This window comes from Benincasa hispida, chromosome 12, assembly GCF_027475165.1.
Source record: "Benincasa hispida cultivar pf3 chromosome 12, pf3_genome.v1.1, whole genome shotgun sequence".
Classification (NCBI taxonomy): domain Eukaryota; kingdom Viridiplantae; phylum Streptophyta; class Magnoliopsida; order Cucurbitales; family Cucurbitaceae; genus Benincasa; species Benincasa hispida.
The window spans coordinates 23,223,678-23,247,608 of NC_143489.1; the positions used below are offsets into that span (position 1 = coordinate 23,223,678).

A 23,931-nucleotide genomic window follows, 5' to 3' on the forward strand; every position below is an offset into this window, starting at 1 on the left:
TTACTCCAACTATTCCATAATTGTAATCACACTTCATCTTTTATAGCCGAAGTTAATGTGTATAATGCAACTTGGATATCATTTACTATTTATTATTTGAAATGTTATTAAATAATTTATTAATTTATTATTTATTTATTTCGTAGACCCCATAAAAATCTTAAATGCTATCATTGTGGCAAACAATAAATAAAGATAGTATGAAATTTTTTTTCATACTATCGTAGTACTAGAAATTTTCTCGTACAATCCTGAAATCTTACTTGAAATCCGAGTGGCATCTTAATTGATATCATTTCTCCATTAAAAAAAAATACATTCTAATATGTTTTTCCATAGAGAAAATAGAGACCATTTATTTATTTATTTATTTTTGGAAAAAATCAACAATAAATGAACGGATTGAACTAATTTTAAAGTTTATTAAAAATACGTGAACTGAATTTTGGACATTTAAAATTCAAGGACCCAAATATGATGACTGGAATGGTTGTTTTACACCAATTTCAAAGGTTAAATAACATTTAACATAATAATAATAATAATAATAATAATAATTGAAAATCAGTGGAAATGAAGGTCCGGCATTCTCCGTTTGACTTTTGGCTGATTACCGACCTTGTTGTTCAATATGTATCTGCCGCGTGTTCGCGCCAACCACACAATGCCCTTTTTGGTTGTTTATCGCAAATCCAATTCCCAAAATCCTCAATTCACCAATACCCATTTTTCTTCTTCTTCTTCTTCAGCTTCCAAATATGCCATTCATCGAGGTTCACACCAGCACCACCGCCGCGGAGGACTCCAAGATCAACTCAGCAATCAAAATTTTCTACAGAACTTACGGATGCGGATCCACCAAGGTCCTTCTTATCATAGGTCTCTTCAACATTCTTCCATTCTTCTCTGTTTTCCCTTTTCATTTCTCCTTTTTTTGATATTCGATTCTGATGGTTGTCAAATGGATGAATCTGATTATGGGTAGGATTGGCCGGAACCCACGATTCATGGGGCCCCCAAATCAAAGGGCTTACAGGGACCGACGTGCCCAATGACGACGGCGATCGGAATGCCGCCCATGTCCGCGAAGAATCCACCTTCGAGGATGGTGGTGGGATCGAGGTTTGTGCATTTGATAATCGGGGAATGGGTCGGAGCTCCGTCCCCACCAAAAAATCTGAATATACGTGAGTTCCTCATTCGTTTGTTTGTGAATCACTTTTCTCAATCTCTTTATCTTTGCTGAGTGTCTGAGAAAATTTATTAGAATTTTGGGGATTCAGTTCAAAATACCCTAAAAGAAAGAGATATGAAAAAAGAAAAGTTGCTGGGTTTCATTTTTATTTTTGTTTCATGGTCCAGAAGAAGCTATTGGAGGAAAAAAAAAAAAACACTAGCAATTAGTTTGTGATCTGTTTTTCTTTTCTTGGTCGTGCAGAACGCAGATTATGGCCAAGGATGCCATTGCCTTATTGGATCATTTGGGGTGGGAAAAAGCTCATATTTTTGGTCATTCTATGGGTGAGTGAGTTTTTAACTCTGCTTAATGACTTCTGAACAAGAAATAGTGAAAGCATTACCTTGTAGTTATCAGCTCCTTATTCTTACATGTCATCTGGATATCGATATAGGAGGCATGATAGCTTGCAAATTAGCAGCTATGGCGCCTGAAAGAGTCAAGTCACTGGCCATGCTCAATGTAACTGGTGGAGGTTTTCAATGTTGCCCCAAGGTATCTGAATAAAATATTTTGTGCTTCCACTCTGAGCTGTTTATTTGTTATATAATCTTCAGAAAAATATCAAAAAGCTGCTAGCATGTTCTTTCATCCGTTTAGGGTCTAAATATTTTATGAAACATAAAAAAGATAATAAATTAGTACTAGTTCTAAGTTGGTGAAGATGAGGCTTAGAGCATGAATTTAATATAAAAGGTCATTGATTGAAACTATTCAGTTGTGGTTGAGCTGTTTCTTAAGGAATAATACCGATGCCTTTCTTCCCACTCTTTATTGTAGCTTGACAGGCAAACGTTCGACATTGCAGTCAGATTCTTAAAGGCCAAGACTCCTGAACAAAGGGCTAGTGTTGATTTGGATACCCACTATTCGAAGGTAAAGTTAATCGTCATGCTATCTTCAATCTTCAACACCATGTGAATTTGAAAGAGGATGAGTAGATGAATCATTGCTACCATCTTGAAACACGTAAACTATATATTCTTCTGAAAAATATTATTGTATCTTATGGTGCAGGAATATCTTGAGGAGTATATCGGATTTGAAAAAAGAAGAACAGTATTATATCGGGTATGTATGATGGATGTATCCTTCTTAACTGGCTTTATGTAGCCTTCATAGACTTATAGTTGGATTCTGGCTCTCTTATCTTTTCATTAAACCTGATCCTACCCCGTTACCCCTCCTCTTTTCGAACCACCCTCTCCTCCTGAGACCTCTCAATAAAGGATTGAAAATGGAAACAATAAGTTAGTTATTTCAATGGCTTCAGAAGCTCACTGATGGTGTTATGTTGAAATCGGTCTGAAATGTAGCTACACTGCCATGCGGAGTTGTATTTTCACTCTGTCAACCAGTTAATTCTACCATCACTAGTTGCTTTAAATTCAACAGTCTTTATATTGTTTCGAACTGTACAACATCCCATCTCAAAGATAAACATACTTCTCGATGATTGAAATCTTACATACATAGAAATAAAATTTCTTATATGATTATTTCTGAGATTTTATTCTTACATGAAAGTAAATCACAATATTAAGTTATTAACTACCAGTCAAGTGTTTTGGGCAATGACTGCTGCTTATGGAATCTAACCCCATGAAGGAAAAGAAGTCAAACATCCCTGAACCCTCTTAGAACAAACTTCTTTTGAACTTCCTTATGAAAATGACTCACGGATATATATATATATATAAAAATAAAAAAATAAAAAAATAAAAAAACCGAAAAGGAATAAGTTAAACCAAAAACTGATGTCAGTCGTAAGGAAACCTGTTTGAGAAAGGTCCACCTTCTTCCCGTAGATCAAGTTATTTGACACTACATTGTGGTATTTATGTTCTTGAGTCACAACCCCTGAGTATAAATAATTCCTTCCTGGATAGCTAATTGTTTGTGAGATTTATCAAAGTCGTTAAATGACATTTAAATTTATATGTATAAATGTATGTATGTATAGATAGGTCTCTGCCAAAATGGATGAATTTTGTTGAAACCATGTGCTCATATTGAGAGACATCTTAATGTTTGGGAAACTTGTTAAAAACTATAGGTGTCTGTGCCACCATTCATCTATTGATTGTTTATATCGATTCTTCACGGTATCTCTATCAACTGTTTTTCTGTGGACAGAGAAATTTGGATTCTTGGTGTTAGGATTTTCTTTTTTTCCCCAAAATCATTTACTACTTGGATCCGGGGTAGATATTTGAACCCTGACCTCGAAGACGAGGGGTGGCATCATAACTGTTGGCAGTTGCTGTCTCTAGTCTATAGCATAACATGTGCACACACATAAACACACATTACGATTTAGTGCCGTACTCAACTTGAAACGACTATTTGCAGGAATATGTTAAAGGTATATCAGCAACAGGAATGCAATCTAATGATGGTTTTGCGGGTCAAGTCAATGCTTGCTGGACTCATACAGTGACAAGAAAAGAGATCGAATGTCTTCAGTCTGCTGGATTTCTTGTATCAGTCATTCATGGCAGGTAAACAATCACTTCTCTTAACAGCCATGAAGGGATGACTGACATCCAAATCTGCAAAATTTGTGCACATAAGCATATTTGTACCACCTACCATTTATCACATAACGATATTTCACTTCGTCATTGATTGATGACTAATTTGTTTTGGATGACCAGGCACGATGTTATTGCTCAGATGTACTATGCTAGAAGACTTGCAGAGAAGCTGTATCCTGTTGCTAGAATGGTAGATCTCCATGGAGGTCATCTAGTCAGTCGAGAGAGAACCGAAGAGGTGTACTTTTTTCTTACCAGAATCAATCTAAATTGTGTTTGTCACTATGTCTAGTTGACAACAGAAACTGATAAGTTTGTTTTCTATGAAAATTTAGGTAAATCAAGCTCTTCTTGACTTAATCAGAGCCTCGGAAACAAAGATGAGTCCACATGACTGGACAAACTTGCCAAAGAAAAGCTCATGTGAGCATTTTTCCTTTAGAATTCCTCTGTTTCTTTTTGGTTCTTTGGAAATGCTGAAAAATGATTTCTTTCTAACAGGGTGGATGGAGGAGAGAATGGCTTTTGTAACACTGAAGACTGAAGGAGGAAGCAGTATCTCCTCCAAACCTTTCTTGTTAGAGAGACTCCATCTTTTCTTCTTGTATATCTTTGGTCTGATTCTTTTGGTGTTCGAGTATCTCTGGAACACCCTCAAAAGCTTGAAACCGGTCCGAGTCGGAGCGTCCCTTACTTGAATATTCATTCCAAAGACCCTAAATTTTTGCAGGTGAGTTATCTGAATGTCCTCTACTTCCATTGTACTCAAACTGAAAGAGAAGTGTAAAAGAGTTGGTTTTCACTTCAACTTTGTTGCAGAGTCTTGTTTCATTTTTGCCATCTGATGGGCAATGCTCCAATCATCAAAGTGAAGTTGGGGAATGAGTTCTCTTGTAATATTGAGAACTTTTAAGATCAACAAAAGAGAGGGAAATCAGCAAATGGCTGATATTCCCTCCCCTATTGAGTAAATTGTAATCTAACACGCTGGAACTGTTAATTATATGTACCCTTTCTGTATAATTTATAAAAATGTTCATATTATATACTTACACTGCTTCTTCTTCTTCTTCTTTTTGGATAACTCGTTTGACCTTACATCATTTGGGTGTTAAGAAAACTCGTAGGATATTAAATTCGAGGTAGACGGCCACCATGGATTGAACTCATGATCTCTTAGCCTTTTAGTGAGGGGATGTTCCTTTATTAATCACTAGGCCAACTTACGATAGTTTATACTTAACTGCTTATTATTCTTGATTTTTTTTTTAGTACAACAACTTTGGGGATGGGAGATTGAATCTTCAACTTCTAGAAAAAAAAATCACATCAATTACTATTGAGCTAAACTCACTTTAGCTATTTAATATATTATTCTTGACTTAAATTTTATATTATAGCCTAAATGAACATGAGTCAACTAGTCAAGACATTAATAACTTTTTCTGAAGGCTAGTGATTTTAGATTCAAATCTTCATCCTAGCACAACTTATTTTGTTGATTAATTCTTGTAAGGTGTTGATATTGAAAGTTTGCTAACCTTATTTTTAATTGAAATTTTAGAGTGGGTTAATGATTTGTAGTAAAAAATTGAAGTTTGAGTTACATTCTAATCTTTTAAATTTTAAAACATGAATCCACGTGAGTTTAATTCTACTAGCATAAAGTATGTATCATCAATCAAGAAAGTAGAATTTTGTTAACATGATAATCCTCAATGTCATCAATTTTGTTTTTGTCAAATACGAAAGAAAAAAAAGTTAACTATATCTTTTTTTAATTAATTTTATAATATCTTATATGAGGATGGACGTTTAAAAAAATGTACAAAATAAAATTCATGTATGCTCAAACATTTCTTAAGAATATACTTATCTTACCTTATCGATTTAAGCCTACTTTTGTGTCTAACAACAAATTACATTACATTAGAGTTGAAATCATTACAATATTATTTTTCATCATTAATATTGATTCACATCTTTCTAAAAAACCTCGTAAGGGAGAGTGTAGGAAGATCAAGTAGTAATTCAATATATATAAGCAGATATTAAATCTATTAATTCAAAAAGTAAGGCTTCACTTGATTATCATCTTATTTTTTATTTTCTATTTTTGAAACTTATGCAATATTGATTTTTTGTTTCTCAAAAGTAACATTTGAATTCTAAAGTCTTATTATATTTCAAAAAACAAAAAAATAAGTTATTATCAACACCCTCATTCTATTTCCAGGCAAATAGAGATGGATTCCAATGGAATGATGAACAATAGTTTATACAATAATAAAGAGGAAAATAAAAGAAAAACAGCAAAGACAAGTAAAATATAGTAGCAAATTTCATTTAAGAACTCATAAATGTGAAGAGAAAATATGAACAAGAGAGAGAGAGAGATGCCTGGAAGTTGTGTTCATAAGCTGCTCTTCTCTTAAGAAGAAGGAATCTGAAAAGAAGAATACAATACAAGAAACCAGTTTAAAGATAGAGCCACAAATTTATATGAATGCATATCTGTGGGATTTGGACTCTAATTTAACCAATATAATAATTAAAAAATATATATATTCCTTTGGAATATCCCAATATGCCTATAGTAATACCACCACAAATATGACTCATCATATGCTTTTTTCCCCTTTCTTCTTTTAGTTGAAAATTGGGATTATTAAAGTTCAATCCATTTTCAAAATTTATTTTCATAGATATCCACATTTTTTAATATTTTCATATATAAAATTTAATGAAATTATCGGACAAAAATACCCTTCTGGTGGACAGTTCGAAAGAGACTATGTATTGGAAAAATGTTCCCTTGATGTTAGATAGAGAAAATACATTTATTATATATAGTATTAATTAGTGAGATTTTGTTTCTATTTTCAATTGGAGAGAGAAGAATGCATTTGAAATGATTTTATTTTTCATTTAACACATTTCATGTATCAAGCAACTTGTTTTACTAGTAGATTCATGTTATTTTTAAATATATATTTGGACATTGTATTAGATTTTTGCAAATATTCTTACCAATATATGAAATATATTGTTAAATATATTTGATATATACTTAAATATAATTGATTTCGCAACAACTTGTTGGTTTTTTTTTGGTGGATTCCTGGTTTATTTTATTTTATTTTTTTTAAATATATCTTAGAACATTATATTATGATTGTATTTAAATAGATGATTGTATTATTCAAAAGTTTCGATACTCAATCTTCAATATAAATCACAGTATATATCATAAATTCCATTTATATGACAATATATATCATAAATTCAAAGTAGTCTGATACAAACAAAAATATCTACTATAATATATAAACCTAGATGGACTCAATTTTCAACATAAACTATAGTATACATCATAAAATTTTCAACATAAATCGGAGTATATATCATATATCACAGTATATATCATACTTGACGATTTATATATATGTATATATAGAGTTAACAAAAACAAAAGAGACTCCTTGATTGCTTGCGCGAGAATCTCTCCATCTTCATATTTGTCGCCGTTCTATCGTCCACCATCCATGTCCATTTGCTACCATTCGACACTCCATCACATGTCCACTGTTGTCCGAGTCGTGCCGCCGTCCGACGTCATCATCGAGTATATAAGTAGTTAGGAAACAAATAATCATCCCTATAGTACATTACATAAACACTGTTTGATAGACAGTGACATTTTGTTATATTATTTAATAAATTAACTTATTTTTCTATATTTAAAAGTAATCCTTAATTATAATTGGAATAGAATCCTTTAATTTGATTTAAATTTACCCCTTAACTTTTTAAATATTTAAAATTTACCTCTAATATATGTATTAGAGGCTGTTTGGGCTCCAATTAAAAAGATATTTAACATTTTCATTCACACATCTTTAAAAACAACAACAATAATAAAACAATTATATATAAAAGTTGAAAGATTTGGAGTTACCAAGAAGTGTGATCTTGTATAAGAGGAAACCGACGATGATGAAGTTCGTTTCCTTCTAAACCACCCGCTTCCGCCGCCGCAGTCAGCACCGGCAGCCAAAGAGTCGTTGCCGTTGCCATTGCCGCCAACGAAATCCTTAAACATCCTAAAAGAACCCCATCTTTTTGATCTGTCGCCAGCCCTTTCCGGGCCGTCAAGCAACGTCGTGGGCGATGGTAGAGTGCTCTGTTTGGCTTCGTTAAAAAGCTGCGGCGGCGGAGGCAGCTCCCCGAGAGCTGGGACTGGCCAGAGAACTTTGGATGCGGCGGATGACCTCGGCTTCCCCGGTGCCTCCTCCCACAAAAAGGGAACAGAGGCCAAAGTTAAACGCGGCGGCGTTGGCATCCACGGCGGCTCCGGCGGAAGCCAAGACAGAGGGAGGGTAGGAATAGAGGTCCGGTGGGGCGTATGCGGCGGCTCCGAGCACATGGGGTAGGGAGAAAAAGAAGATTTGGTTGGTAGAAATTAGTAAATAGATGTGTGAGTGTAGGGAGTGAGAGAGATTCATTGTGTAGAGTTAGTTGACACTTTAATACAATCTTAGAGAGAGAAACAAGAGAGAGAGAGAGAAATGCTATTAGTAAAGTTGAGTCACTTCCAAAATCAGCCTTCCAAATGTCAACATGGGTATGGACTTTTCTTTTTTTTAAAATAAATAAATAAATAAACTATCCATTATGATCATATTATGCTTCCAATCATTCCAATAGCATAGTTTTTTTTTTTTTTTTTAAAAATAAATTTTTAAAGTTCATCCATTGTGATACATGTTATGTGGATCGGACTAATCAACTTTATAATATGATTGGTTTAAATATATATTTATTTGAATTTTTTTTTTCACAACGACTGTGGAGGATAGAAAATCAGACCTCTCTAATATCAAGAGAAAGATTGTATATTATTTATTACTAAGTTAAACTCGCTAAACTTGGTATAATTTTTTCCTTATTATATAGTCGCTATAATGTTCTATCCTTCTCTAAATTTTACCATATAGAAAATATTTGGAAAAATTCAAACATATTATTTAAGTTATATTTGGATGAGGTCAAATTGTAACATTTTAAACAATTATGTAAATAAATTTATAATTTTTTTCAAAAAATGTAAATTATCAACGATACGTCTGTTTTAGTCATTATAACTAAAATTATAACAATTTAATGTCTATTTACAAAATATAATATCTAGTTTGTTCAATTTTAAAGCTATTTTACTACACATTACCATCATTTTTCTACGAAATAAGTTGTTAGTATATCATTATTATTATTAAAAAAGTACAACAATGTCAAATGAAGCTCTAATAAAGTCCATTTGATATTTAAAAGTTTAAACCTCTATACTCGTATTCTCTTTTATTTTTTGTTAGGTGGTTAAATTTTTATGAAAGATCATTCGATTGTTTCGATATTCATTTTCATGCTCAATCCCTCACCCTTTGTTCAAACAAAATTATTGTCAAAACAATCAAAATAATTTTGACAACCTTTTAAATCTATATTAACAATATTTGAAATAAAGAAAAATAAATTTGACTAGTATTTAAAGTAGGAATGAATCTCTTTCATCTTTAAAATCTTTTGTCACCTATTGAAATGAAATTGACAGTCAATATATTAATTTGTTGAATTGAAAAATACATCACAATTATTACCCCATTGTAGTAAATTATAGGGACCATATTTTGAAAACACATTTTTATTGGGTTGCTGGGTAGTTTGTTTCACATCATTTATTCTAATAACTATGAATGGGTAGTTTTTAAAAGTTGTTGTTTTGCGACGATTAACAAGTCGATTATCTTTAATTAAAGGGTTGACTGTTTTTTAGAATGTAGATAATTAAAATTTTTGGATCCTCAAAATTATAGACGTTTGAAATTATTGATATCTGATATCTTTAAATAACTATGTTTATTTTAGAGAATGTTTTTTTCCAGATAATAGAAAATGTTTGGATAACTCTGTTTTGTTGTATAACTCGAAAATATCTTAAATTTACATAATATTCCAAAAATCTTCTCACGGTTATTCATTAATTTATAATTTGAATTTATATAATATATTTATTTTTATTAATTTTAGTTTCTTTTTAAAATTAATATAGTTTATGTTATTTTTATAAGTTATTTTCTTCAATAAGATAATATATAATAATTTAAGATTTTTATAAAATAAATATTAATTTGAATTTGAATATCTTTTTAAAACGAAAAAAAAAAAAAAGATGTCTCCAATGTGAAAATCTCGAAAACTCATGTTTAGAATGACACCAAAACTCTTGAGATATCTGGATATTTTGATTCCAACAAGAAAATGACCCCCCAAAAGGAAAGTAATTTCAATTGTTCTAAAAAATAGATCACTTGTATAAAATATATTGTTGATGGTTTGCCCAAGACAAGACCCAAAGCCCATAGGGTACAGGAAAAATGCATATGGATTGCACGTCCCAAAAAGAAAATGTCAGTGTCTCAGGATTTAGGTCAATTAGCCAAGCTAGTGGATATATACCAACTTGAAAATAACTGAACCCAGTCTAGACTGACACCTTGCAACCTTGAGCGTCAGAAACGTCCATATCATCGCTACCGCGACACATAATTACATATGTGTGTCAAAAGGTTAACTTATAAATAGCCCTATTCGACTTATCCAAAGGGAGAGTAAGTAATCTCCAAAGGAGGCCAAAGTGAGTTTAACTAAGTGGTAATTGACATGATCTTCATCCCTAAAGATCGGGAGTTCAATCTCCACCCCTATAATCGTTATACTAACCAAAGTAATATTCAAAAGCCAGATCCAACCTTCTTTTTGTGCAATAGAAAAATAAATAATCATAGAAAAGAAATTAACATTTTATTTTTCAAGTTCAATCAAATGAAAAAAAAATGAATTTTGAACATTAAAAAAATATGAAGAAACAAGGCAACCACCGACAGGAGTAAATAAAGGAAGAAAGGCCGTACGCCTACCAATTTATTTATTCTTTTCATAAATGGATGAGTTGAAAACATGTAATTGAACAATGATTTAATTTTAGACCATTACCAATCTTTTCCTAAAATCAATGTAGATTTATGGGTCCTTTTTTTTTTTTTTTGAAAAGCACACCCTCTCCAATTTTAAAGATTCTCCGATCTCCATTTTTTGACATTGTTCTTTGCAAATACCTAAAAAGCCAAACCCTAACAAAACAACATAAATTTCTGCCAAAAAAAAAATAATAATAAATCAAAACATTCGATTTCAATTCTAGAAAATATTTTTTAAATTTAACTTTGATCAGAGATGATCAAAGTCTTAAATTTCTATCCACTTATATTGTTAGTGTCAAAATATATATTAAAACAATGTATTTGATCTTCACGTGATACCAAAGTCAATTTGTTTGAAAGGAAAAATAATATGGCTTGAAAAAGAAAAAAACATACATATTGTTGTGATGCTTGTCTCACACTTTGATGCTTGAATGAATGAGCGAAAGAAGATAGAAGCTTGAGAGTTTGAGAGTAAGATTTAAGAGTTATAATAATATATTTATAGTCGTGTTTGACCTAGGTCTCATTCTATCTTCTTTAGAAATCGAATTATCAAATAACCTAATATAAAAATCTATAAGATTATTGAACTGGAGGCAGTGGAGATGCCACATGCGCAAATTGGGTTCCTTGGTCTCGAAGGTCGAGTGAGAAGTTGGCCTACTTAGTCCAATATATGTTTTTATCTCATCCTCAAAGCGGTTTCTTTTCTTTTAACTTTCAAATTTATCCTTTTGATCTAAAATTATCCATAACATATGGTCGATGAAATCGACATCAACTTAAGAGATGACTTGGTCATTTTGATTATATCGTAAAAACAATTTAAGTTATTTAAAACATGCGACAAATTTATTTTTTAATTGTTTGTTTTTTAAAATATATTTTTATAGAAATTAATTGATATGGATGTTTTAAGCTTTGAGGATGACAACTAGACAGAGGTGAGGCTGGTGGTAGTCATAAAGTTTATATGACTTATTTCATTTAATTTTCAAAAATCCCTTTCCTTAATTTGTCATATCACATTACTCTATCTCATCTCAAGTCTTTTTCTTTTTTTCTTTTCTTTTCCTTTTCTAACAACCTATATTTGTCCCATCTTATTTAAAATAAATTTAATTATTAAATAAATTTTATTTTAATTTTACTAATTTTAAATTTTATGATTATCCACTTTTTTTTTAAGTTTAATTTTACTACTTAACTTCTATGAATAATTTAGTTAAAGTAACTAAATTGGTTAGTTAGAATAACTAAATTAGTTCAGAAAATCGAAAAAAGGGTAAGTTTCAAATTTGTGTTTATTTTTTTCGGAACTTACATTCCTTTTTGGGTTGAGACACATTTGGCATAATTTCAAATAAGTTTTTATGGAATTTGGAGAAATGTTTTGACTATAAAGTCATTTTCTTCCTAGGAAAAAAAAAAAAAATCTAAAAATTTTAGGAGTCTAATTTTCTAGAACTCCTCGATTCTTTGGGAGTCTGACATCAATTTTCAATATGTTCTTTTATTAAAATCTTAATATGCTATTTTATGTTTACTTAATTTATTACAATGTTTCTTAAATTATATTTGTGCCCGTATAATGTTGATATTAAATTTTAATTGATTTCTAATCAAAATTTCTCAATTTTTTTAAACTTTCTAATTAAAATTTCTCGAAGTCTTTTTAACCCTTCTAACTAATATTTCTCAAAGTTTTTTTTTTTTTTTTTTTTTTTTTAAAAAAAAAAATCTCTTTCTAAAACCCTTTTTAAGTCATCTTGTTTTTTTTTTTTTTAAAAAAAACAAATATACTCTTGGGGTGTTTTTGAAGATTTAGAAATTATTTTATTATTTAAAAAAGTTCCTGATCAATTTTTCTGGAATAACTTGTTTTTAAGACTATTTTTCTTTAAAAAAATTCTATGATGAAATTTAGAAATATTTGAGAATCCGTTTTTCTAAATTCTTGAGGTGAGGGATTATATATTTGGGAGTCTGAGATCTGATCCAGAAAAAATGAATTTAATCAATATTTAAAGAAAAAAAAACTTTCTTTATTAAAAGACTATTCGTATGACAGATTTTAAAAAATTGTAATAATTTCGCACATTCTTGAGTTGAGGAATTTTTCCTCAAATCTAATACAGTGAAATTGATGGAAATTGTTCAATTTATTTTATGGGATCATGACTCCAAATATTGGAGAATTGAGATGTAAAATAAGATACTATTTTAAAAATCTTATTTTTTCAAATAAATTTTATTTAAATGATGATTTCAATTCAGGATATAAAGTTTGATCACAAACGAGTATTGTGGGGTGATAACATCTTCCTCATACACAAACGACTCCCGAACTCAACTCTAGTTTTTGCAGACAATTTTTGTTTTTTTATTAAAAATTATTGATTTTATTTCGGTGTCCAATCACATCGTAAAAAATATTGGTGGCAAATCATGTTTTATTTTCTTTTAAAATTAACTCTTTTTGAGGACGTTGGTCGCTCCACGTCGTCTTGGATACGTGGCGGTAGCTTGCAACTCCATTGAAGACATAAGGTTCTACCTCGAGAGTTTGGTTATTTTTTCCTTTATCTTGATTTTTTTTTTATTCTTTAATTATATTTTAATTTTATTGTGTGTATCTATTGTGCATTTTATTATTGCACACACAATCAAAAGCTTCTTGCCTAGGCTTTACCTACTAGGATTAGAATCAATGACGGAGTATTGTTGACCTTTGAGGCGCTTATGCTTTAGTGCAAGCACACAAAAATTCTCAATCAATTTGGTCAATCTGTCATGTGCGACTTTTGACCAATTTGAGGACCTTTTTCATGTAGGAGCTTAGAGCAAACTTCACTTTGCATGGAGCCTTTTACGTTGATATTATTTAACCTCACTTTGTTTACTAGCCAAGTGCAAGCAATAAAAAAGGATGCCCAAGAGCTAAAAGGTCATATGACAAAAGTTTTAGAGTTACTCACTCCAGTTAAAGATAGACCATTAACAAGAGCATTCGAATAAGCAACATTGGTACAAAACCAAGTTCTAGATAACACCTCTCCTTACCCACATAGTTTTACTCCAAAGAAGCTGTCAGAGCCATCATTGGTAGAATTGAAGGCATACCTTACACAAGACTGTAGTTGAGCTTCACAATAAGTGAGCCATTTGAATGACTCAGTATCCACCCTAAGCATGCAAGATTCCAAGAAGAATTATGAAAATATAGGCAGCGGGGAAGATTAAAGTTTCTAAAAAAGAGATTATGTGCAATAAAAGGCATTGATATTTACGCAGGTATTAAGGTGACACAAATCTGTCTAGTCTCAGGCATCATATTATTCCACCCAAGTCCAAGATGCTGAAATTTAGAAAGTATTATGGGATAGCTACTTTAAAAACCATCTCGTCATGTACTGCTGAAAAATGTTAGTCCACACACATAATGACAAAATATTGATTACACTGTATTCGTGATAGCCTAATTCACATTAGTTCATCTTATGGTAACGAAGTTATTCTCTATTGGGTATGGGGTATGATGGAGGTGCTAAAAAGGTGTCAATTTAGTTGAGATGTTCTGGTGCGTCTACTGATAGTCTAATTGGCTCAACCACTCATTGGTACATGCAGTTGGATACCTCTCAAATGCATAAGTATTAAGACAGTGCACACACAATACTAATTTGGCATTAGACCATTTGAATCTCCATTATATGGAAAAAGAAGCAAGAAATACTTTCAAGGAATATGGTCAAAGATGGTCGCTTAGAAGCAACCTCCATTGACTGATAAGGAAATGTCATTAGTGTGTATAAGCTCTTTAAATGCTTCATATTACGATAAGATGATTGAACATACCTCAACAAACTTCTTCGACATTATAACAATAGGAGAAAGAACTGAGAATGTAATAAAAGTGAAGGTTTATAAAATGATGCATAAGCATGATTCCACAAGAAGAAAAGATGAAATGCATGAGATCAGCTTAGGCCAGAGCATTATTAGTCAGGTGCCACTACCATCATTTAAATAAATGAACTACATTCAAAATCCTCAATGAAGAGGAAAAGGTTAACTAAATACACCAAATCAGCAATCGACAAAGAACGGGCAACAAAGCATCTCGTTGCTATCATCTGTAGAAGTGCAACTCCATCTGATGAGTTGGTTTATCCATGCTTGCAAAAAAACTTGAGCCTCACAACTGGGAAGCCAAAGAACTACTAAAGAGCACTAGAGAAATGCAAGTGTCAATTGTCATTAGCTATCTTTAAGGTCAAGGAAAGACCTTTATAACAATGACACCTTTTAATCTTTTGTTGAGTTGGATGATATCGTGATAGCCACATGCGTCATATTTTTCATTATGAAATGGATTGTTGGCTTCTATATTTCAAGTATATTTTTGGTTATATTTGTCCCCCTATTGTTCCATCATGAAAGAAATATATGGGATTAAGGAGGAAATTAGAAGCGAAATCAACATAAAGATCGAATATGTTGGCTTTTTGGCTCTTAATCTCAAAATAATAAATTTTAATTAATTATTAATTAATATTTTGATGATAATAAATTTGCTTTTATTTATTAACAATTTGAGTGTTTTGAAGTGTCCATTGCTAAAGCTCGAAACAACTATTCCAACACAATTTGAATTACCTAAATCAGACCTCAAACGAAGAAGATATGACCGAAACAATCTTAAAGGAAAAATTTCAAGCTGATGACGTAGCATAATTTTTCTTATCAAAGTAGACCAATTGAAAGGTTCCACTTGACCAATGAAGAAGTGACATATGGTGGACTTTTAATTTTTGGATTGGTTTTAAAAAGAAAATGAATTTAATATTATTTTATATTTATGTCTATGGGCTAGTTTTGGATACATGGTGGACATTGTTTTTTTTGTTGGATTTTAAAATATATATATTATTATATTATTTTTTTGTTTGTATCTAACGACTAGTTAAGTTTAAAATCTCCATCATTGATTTTTCTTTTCCAAGATCCAAACCCAAATTAAATGTGGTTTTCAACAATTTTTCCTCTCTATTTAAACTCATCTTCTTCTCCAAATCATAACAACAATTACACATTTTTTACAATCCTCAAAGTCACCATTGTTATTCTCTCCAAGCTCTTTTTTCTTTTTATCTTATCCTTGAGAGATTCATTATATTGAGATGATTACTTTATTGAGTGCTACAATTTGTAAATCCACTCTTTTAGAGAGTTTTTCTCATCTTGTTCTTCATTTCTAAATCTATTGTAAAAGGTTACTCTTAAACTCATAACATGAGTATTGTAACGGTTTGATCCTCAGCCGTAGAAAGGATCGAGTTTATTCTTGCACCCAAAAAAGGAAGGTGTAGTGGTTCGACTCTAAGCTGTGGAAAGAGTCAAGTTCATAGTGACATACCTAAGAGGAGTTTGGGAATTGGATGTAGGTCGGGTTTTGCCGAACCACTATAAAAATTTCCAGTATTAATTTCTCTATCATTCTCCTACTTTCATTTTGCAATTAATATGTTATTATAGTTTATTACATGAAATTAATTGCAATATTTGTTCTTAAAGATATTTGTATATTTTGATGGGTAGTTCTTAAATTAATTTCTACATTCTCATCAATCTTATTATTAGAATCAAATTGAGTGCTTTAAAGTAATTTTATTAACTTCTTGATTATTTTGAATTGAATTTATTTACATGAATTTATTGTTTAAATTATTGTTAACAAAAAGTTTGTTAATTTATTTAATTGGGCCCACAGTAGTAAAAAGTTTTAATTAGTTTTAAATAAACCCTATTCACCCCTTTAGGATTGCCATACCGATCCTATATAATACAAAGTTCCATATCTTAATCTTGAGCAAGGAATGTAATTAAAATATTTAATGCCCAAACAACCTCAAAACCATAACAAGATGGTTGGAAAACTATCAAGCCAAAACCTTTGGAAGTAGTATGAGCTTATATTTGATAAAAAAAAAGTATGTTTATTCAGCCATCATACCTCCACTTTGTGAGTATAAAGATACATTAAGTTATGCATGGATTGGGTACAAAATTTTGTTGCATCAGCTACTCCCTATTGAAATTTGAGTTGATGTAATGGAAGCCTCCTATAAAGTATCAAGTTTATTGAGAAAAATGATGATCTTGAGATGCTATCATTTGTTTACACATCAATTAGGGCAGTCTCCCTTTATTTAGTATGTACAGGGTGAAGCCAGTTTTTTCCCATCAAAGATTCAACATCATTCGTCTAAGTATAACTACATTTGAAGATATGGATTACATTACAGGACATCTAATATTCGTCATCATTGCTTGCAAAAGAGAACAAATTTTGAAAGAGTCCTCCCATTTTGTTAAAGACATTTGGGGCAGTCTCCCTTATTTAATATATAGGGTTAAACCAGCTTTCCTTATCGAAGTTTATGTATCATTTGCTTGAGTAGGATTGCATTGCAGGCCATGGAATGTTGCAGAAGAGAAACAGTTTTGAAGTGAATTCTTTCATTTTATTAAAGACTATCAAAGACGATAATGCAGAAGATTATTAAAAAAAAAAAAAAATCTTTAAAGATTTAAGGACTTTAGCCTTTTAAGTTGATCAAGGTCTAAGTACAAGGTCACTTTGTCTTTTACGAATCCACATTTTTACCATCAGTCTCGAAGATTAAAGATGGTATTTTATTTGGTAAATAATCATTCTAAGGAGATTTTCAAGGCAAGATAGAGCAAACTATTTTGTATACTTTTAACTTGTTTTTTTCTTTTGAAAAGAATCTAAAGAAGAGTAAAAAAATCATTAAAATAAGCATATTTTAGCAAGCATATACATGTATACTCACATTAGTGAATGACTTTATCCTTATATTTTTGGTGGTGGTGCTTGTTTATCCATAACCCTAAGCATTTTATTTTTGTTGTGGTGACGCTTGTTTATCCCTGACCTCCAGTTCTCTTTTGTTTTATCATGAGGTGCTTGGTTATCCCTAGCCCTTGATACTTTTTTGCTGCAATAACTCTTGTTTATTCCTGGCCTCTAGCTCTTTTTTACTTTGTCATGAGGCGCTTGTTTATCCTTGACCCTTGACACTTTTTGCTACGATGACGCTTGTTTATCCCTACCTCTAGCTCTTTTTTACTTTGTCATGAGACGCTTGTTTATCCTTGACTCGACACCTTGTTGCTGCGATGACGCTTGTTTATCCCTGACCTCCAGCGTTTTTATTTTGTTATGAGCCGCTTGTTTACCCCTAACCTTTGACACTTTTTGTTGCGATGACGCTTGTTTATCCTTGACCTCCAACTCTTTTTATTTTGTCGTGTGACGCTTGTTTATCTTGGCCCTTGACATCTTTTTGTTGCAATGGTATTAGTTTATCCTTGGCCTTCAACTCTTTTTTATTTTGTCATAAAGTGCTTGTTTATCCCTACTCGCCCTTGACATTGTTAATACATTTGAAGTATTTTATCTTGACAAAATTGTGGCTATACCTTCGTCCACCTTCTAATTCTACAAGGATGTATGAAGGGAGACATGCTGTAGCCATCTATTTCTGTTTGGCCTTATTTAAAATAAATTTAATTATTAGATTAATTTCGTCTTACTTTTACTATTTTTTTGATTATCCACCTTTTTAGCCTTATTTTTATAACTTTTTAACTTTTATGTATAATTCAATTAAAATAACTAAATTGGTTAGTTAAAGTAACTAAATTAGTTCAAAAAATTGCAAAAAGGGTAAGTTCCAAATTTTGTGTTCATTTTTTTTCTTGAAATTTGCTTTCATTTTTGGGTTAAGACACATTTAGCATAATTTCAAATTTTTAAAAACTAGCCCGTAAGTTTCCATGACATTTGGAGAAATATTTTGGCTATAAAGCTATCTTCTTCTTTAGCAACAAAAGAAAAAGAAGAAAAAAACCGACAAGAAAATCTAGAAAATTTGAGAGTTTGATTTTCTAGAATTTAATGAGGGGTCGATTCTTTAGGATTCTAAGATCGATTTTCAATATGTTTTTATTAAAATCTTAATATGCTATTTTGCGTTCACATTCAGCATCATATCATATTAAATGTTAGTTGATTTCTAATTAAAATTTCTCAAAGTCTTTTTAAATCTTCTAATTAAGATTTTTCAAGGGTTTTTTAAAATCTCTTTCTAAAACCCTGTTTTTTAAAATCTCTTTCTAAAACCCTTTTTAAGTCATCTATTTTTTATTTTTTAAAAAAATTACACTGGTGTTTTGAACATCTATTATTTCAAAAGGCTTTCTAATCTATTTTTTCTCTAATAACTTGTTTTTAAGATTGTTTTTCTTTATAAAAGACTCCTACCATAGAATCTATAAATATCTGGGAGTCCATTTTTTAGATTCCTAGAATGAGGGAACATATATTTGGGAGTCCAAGATTTGATTCCAAGAAAAAATAAATTTAATTAATATTTAAAAAAACTTTTTTTTATTAAAAAGCTATTCTGTGATAGATTGTGCAGACATTTTTGAGGTGAGAAATTTTTCCTCAATTCTAACATAGTCAAATTGATAGAAATTGTTCAATTTATTTTATAGGACCATGACTCTACATGTTGGAGAAATGAGGTGTAAAATAAGACATTATTTTAAAAATCTTATTTTTCCAAATGAACTTTATTTAAATAATGATTCAAATTCAAGATATAAAGTCCGGCCCTCTTTTTCTAAACAGATGTTATAGGGTGCTAACACCTTCCCATACACAAACAACTCCCGAATTCAACTATAGTTTTTGCATATCATTTTTATTTTTTTTTATTAAATACTATTAATTTTATTCTGGTGTCCAATCACACCATATAAATGATTGATGACAACTCATATTTATTTTCTTTTAAAATCAACTATTTTTGAGGATGTTGATTGCCCCGCGTCATCTCGGGCACATGTCAACACCTTTTATAATGAGCTTATCCATCAATTTGATGAAATTTAAAAGTTATGGATAAGGAAATATCTAACTAAGCATAAGGATAAAATATTTAATCTCGAAATAAAAAAAATGATGAAAATACGTTTAGTATACTTATTTTTAAAATAGAATTAACCTAGTCTATTTTCAAAAACGATAAATCGTTTTCTTTATTTTTAAAATTTCGTTTTTGAAAATTTATGAAAGAAAAGAAAAATACATCCTTTGAAAAACATGTTCCATCAAACAACAAAAACAAATAAAATTCCACTACTAAAAATCAATATTTTATCTATTCAGCTATGACAGTTATTATATTTTTATGAAATCACTCCCAATAAATAACATTCAACAAACAAATATGGGCCAACTAATGGGTCTACCTTTACCAAATCATCTTCAACCATGGGCTCCAAGAGGAAAGGCCCACTCTTCACCACCATAGTAATCTGGGACACTACCATGTAATTGGGTATTTCTCCCATTACTTTTGATTATTGGGCCGTATTGGGCCTGGTTAACTGTAGAACTCGACGAGTCCGGAGCCCAACTTTTCCTCGTTGATGGGCTCAAAAGTGGGCTCTGCGGTTTAACTGCACTCAGATTCCGGGCCTTGGCCTTCGCCGATTGAGTTGGGGCCATGTAGCTCGGAACATGGGCCGAGTTTGGGCCCGAGTCCAGGTTCATTTCAACGGTCCTCTCCGACATGTCGTCGTGAGCCTGGGAAGGTTGAGACGACATCCAGCGGTCCAGCGAACTCCAACCCCATTGTGTTGTACGCCGGTTTTCACCTTCATAAACCAAACCGGATTCTTGTTTCTTCGAAGAAAGTTTTCTATTTTTCTCTCTACTTAGAGTTTCCTTTTCATATCTTCTGTGGGAATTCATCAATTTCTCATATTTCTGTTTGAACTGTTCTTCTTCTTTAACGTCTTCGACTTTTTTTTTAAAATTGTCGTGTGCCAGTTGAAGCCTGCGAGCTCGAACTCGAGTTTGGACACGAACTAACGCTTGCATGCATCGCATTGTCAATTGTGCTTGTTTACGTACATTGTAGCCTCGTACCAATGCTTGTAGTCTCACTAGACCTTTCAATGCACGCAATGCACATCGAGCCTGATAAGAGTTTTAACAAAATTGATATGAAAGAGACTCCATCAGAAAGAAAAATGTACACGAAAAGTTTTTTTATTTTTTATTTTTTATTTTGATGGTAAGTAAAAATGAGTATATCTATTGAGAAAAAATATTATAAAAACAAAAGATTACCAATTAAAAAAAAAAGTTAACATGAACATAATTCAATTAGTTATTAAAGTATATACTCTCGATCAAGAGATCATTTATTTAAATCCCTCTTCTCATATTCAATGAAACACATTTCAATTGCTTTTTTAAGAAGCAAGTCAAAACGGTTTTGTGAGTCAAATAATTGGTTGGAATGATGTTGAGACCAATAATTTCTTAGAATGGAAGAAATTAATTAAAGAGTTAATTAATAATTACCAAGTGACCTCTATAGCAAGATTGAATAATAGTTGCAGCTCTTTCTTCCTTGGAGTATGGACGACCATAGCCAGCTAACCGAACAACCTTTGCTGCCGCCTGAGCTGCCACCACTGCAGCCTCGGCTGCAGCAGCAGTGGCGGCAGCAACCGCGATAGCATGGTTTTTATCAGCGACGCTTGTTAATGGTGTAGAATTAGTGCTCTCACGAGAGGTCTCCACTACTGGAAAATGCTGAAAGCACACAACTTCAGGATCCTCTTCTTCATATTTCTGCACAATATTAGTAGGTTAAATTGCAAATTTTAAAAATTAATTGATTTCCATTGGGTAAAAAATGATTTTTTTTATGTTCAAATACGAATTTCTACTTTCAACTTTGTTGAATAGATCTATAAATTTTTAAAAATGTTATATAAATCGAAAAAATTGAAAATTAATATCGAAATACACAAAATTAATATCCATTAAATCAAAAACTTAAAATAAATTTTAAATCACATAAGTATATCACAATTTATTTCATCAAATCAAACCATACAATTAATTCTTTTATCTCAAAGTCAAAACATCGAAATTGTATTTTGACATTACATTACCATTCTATAAATCAACTTTGATATTATTTTGTCAATATAAGAACTTAATTAGACAATTTTTTTCATTAAATTAAAACGAAATTGAAAATTTTTAAACGATAAAACACCTACATTAGAGACTAAAACATCTAGTTGGCGGATTTCAAAAATAAAAGATATGAAATCCGATAAAGTAAATATGGTTCAATAACAATTGACATATAGAGAGATCGAGAATGGTAATGATGGATAAAAATTGGGAAGAAATGGAAAGAAATACCTTAGATGGAGGAAGGGAGGGAGGGGAAGGCTTGAAGGCCTTCCTGACAGCAAAGAACCAGCTGCCTCCTTTCTTTCCCATTGGAATAATAATAATAATGATAATAATAATAATAATGATAATATCTAAATGTAATAACAATACATTTAGATATTGTGTGATGTGAGGAGAAGGAGTAAATATGTAATTAATGAGGGGCGGCAACGGCAAGGCATTGCCATTTACCAATGACCAATTTAAGGACCTCACAAGTGGGAGCGGTTTCTTTAATCAACCAATTTCAAACAAAACAAACACTTCTCCACTTACCATCTCACCCACCTTTTTTATATTTCTTTCTTTTTACAAAATAATAAATCAAATCCTTTTTATTTTCGTCAAAGATTCTAATATTTGATCTCTTGATTGATTGAAGCATTTGTCTTAATCTATTGAATTTTGCTCATGTTAGATATCTGCCCTTCTTCTACTTCATTTTTTTTTTAATCTTCTACTTAGTGTGTTCTACAACTTTAATATTTATTTTGCTTTTTTAGATCAACTACATGGAATGAATTTAAAATATTTGATTGAGGGTGATCATTGATCGGTTTGCATATCTTTTGGCTAACAATCGATGGTGAAAATTAACGATATTTATGGACTAATTAGTAGTTTCTAGCTTCGATCGATAGAATGATCAGTTCAACCAGCTTCATTAATTTCTCTTCTTTAAATAAACAAACATGAAAAAAAAAAGGGAAAGAATAAGAAAAATGATCACCCTATGACTAAAAGAATAGAAGAAATAAGAAAGAGATAATTGTATTGCAACCACATATAAAAAAATTAGGGGTTATGAATATAAATCTAGAAAATAGAGTTTAGGGTTTTTAATATATATGAATAGTTAGTGGTTTGGTTTTCAATTGGGCCAACTAACCAACGATAAATTTTGCATAATCTCAAAACTAACGAACCATTTGCCTCATAAAATCAATCAATTTGTCAGTTTTGAGTGGTTGTTTTGGTTTTCAATCTCCTTTGATCATCTTATATTTGACCATACATATGAATATATATATATATTATATTTAAGAAATGGTGAGAAATTAGTTAGGTATGAAATTTGTTTTCTTAAAAAAAAAAAAAAAGTTGGGTATAACATTTATATATTAAAGGAAGTACAAATATCTAGCTTGCTCAAGCTAACAATAAATTTTTTTGGATAAATAAACAAGGTGGTGCTAAGAAGGGTAATTAATTACACCACTCTTATTTTGTCCTAATTCAAGTATATATATATGATGAGTTTTTTTTCCATATAAAAATATACTTGGTTGACCATAAGCTTCTTCTACTTCTATTTCAAGAAATAAATTTGTTTGATACTAAATATATATATATATTTTTTTTTTAAAAAAAAGTTAACAAGACATTCAAATATCCTACTAAGATTAATTAAAAATCCAAATTAACACCAAAACCACCCATAGCACCTAAAAGAATGCAATTCAAATGTTCATAATCTAGAAAATAATATTTTACATTTTTATGATTTTCATTTGCTTAAGACACAAACACTACCTAATTAGGTCACAAAGCAATATATGATATAATTGTGAGTTGGTCTGTCTTTTTTGTCTTCCATTGGTCCCCTCCCTCATTATCCATATAAAATAGTTAACAACAAATTATCAATTAGTTTAATAATTACAAAGAAAAAATTAAATTTTTTTAATAATCTGGTTATGACATTTTTACTTTAAAAAATCTAAATTAAATGGTAATCTTAAATTTAATAAA

The 23,931-nt window shown here is 30.9% G+C and overlaps 2 protein-coding genes and 1 long non-coding RNA gene across 6 annotated transcripts; 1 reads left to right on the forward strand and 2 right to left on the reverse strand.

Annotated features, from left to right (window-relative positions):
• Positions 1 to 402: 402 nt before the first annotated feature.
• Positions 403 to 6,286, reverse strand: LOC150031874 (uncharacterized). 2 transcript variants are annotated; one of them, XR_016525186.1, is made up of 3 exons: positions 6,175 to 6,286; positions 1,581 to 1,768; positions 403 to 1,250 (listed from the first exon to the last, which is right to left on the reverse strand). It is a non-coding gene; the product is annotated as an uncharacterized LOC150031874 (long non-coding RNA). The 2 variants fall into 2 exon arrangements; XR_016525187.1 differs by having other exon boundaries at positions 1,581 to 1,736; positions 6,175 to 6,283.
• LOC120068252 (alpha/beta-Hydrolases superfamily protein) lies at positions 744 to 4,826 on the forward strand. Of its 3 annotated transcripts, XM_039019962.2 has the most exons (11): positions 744 to 879; positions 986 to 1,187; positions 1,439 to 1,521; positions 1,632 to 1,732; positions 2,018 to 2,113; positions 2,255 to 2,308; positions 3,590 to 3,738; positions 3,895 to 4,012; positions 4,110 to 4,197; positions 4,276 to 4,504; positions 4,594 to 4,826. In XM_039019962.2, exons 1-10 carry the CDS (start codon positions 759 to 761, stop codon positions 4,470 to 4,472), a joined length of 1,209 nt encoding a protein of 402 aa, XP_038875890.1. In that variant the 5' UTR covers positions 744 to 758; the 3' UTR covers positions 4,473 to 4,504; positions 4,594 to 4,826. The 3 variants fall into 3 exon arrangements, with proteins under 3 accessions (XP_038875890.1, XP_090164098.1, XP_090164099.1); XM_090307972.1 differs by having other exon boundaries at positions 4,110 to 4,504; XM_090307973.1 differs by having other exon boundaries at positions 4,276 to 4,826.
• Positions 6,287 to 20,047: 13,761 nt separating the features above from the next.
• Positions 20,048 to 22,449, reverse strand: LOC120067874 (protein IQ-DOMAIN 21-like). Its single transcript, XM_039019485.2, has 3 exons — positions 22,147 to 22,449; positions 21,289 to 21,561; positions 20,048 to 20,898 (listed from the first exon to the last, which is right to left on the reverse strand). The coding sequence occupies exons 1-3, from the start codon at positions 22,225 to 22,227 to the stop codon at positions 20,182 to 20,184; spliced, it is 1,071 nt and encodes a 356-aa protein (XP_038875413.1). The 5' UTR covers positions 22,228 to 22,449; the 3' UTR covers positions 20,048 to 20,181.
• Between the last annotated feature and the right edge of the window lie 1,482 nt (positions 22,450 to 23,931).

What these genes read in the sequence shown, in the direction of transcription:
- LOC120068252 (XM_090307972.1), top strand. Translation starts at nt 759, where the DNA reads ATGCCATTCATCGAGGTTCACACCAGCACCACCGCCGCGGAGGACTCC. An exon ending in ACCAAAAAATCTGAATATAC is followed by an intron (nt 1,188 to 1,438) that starts GTGAGTTCCTCA and finishes TTGGTCGTGCAG; the next exon opens with AACGCAGATTATGGCCAAGG. An exon ending in TGGATACCCACTATTCGAAG is followed by an intron (nt 2,114 to 2,254) that starts GTAAAGTTAATC and finishes CTTATGGTGCAG; the next exon opens with GAATATCTTGAGGAGTATAT.
- LOC120067874 (XM_039019485.2), bottom strand. Translation starts at nt 22,227, where the DNA reads ATGGGAAAGAAAGGAGGCAGCTGGTTCTTTGCTGTCAGGAAGGCCTTC. An exon ending in CCTCCCTTCCTCCATCTAAG is followed by an intron (nt 21,562 to 22,146) that starts GTATTTCTTTCC and finishes AATATTGTGCAG; the next exon opens with AAATATGAAGAAGAGGATCC. An exon ending in CTTGCTATAGAGGTCACTTG is followed by an intron (nt 20,899 to 21,288) that starts GTAATTATTAAT and finishes AACTCTTATCAG; the next exon opens with GCTCGATGTGCATTGCGTGC.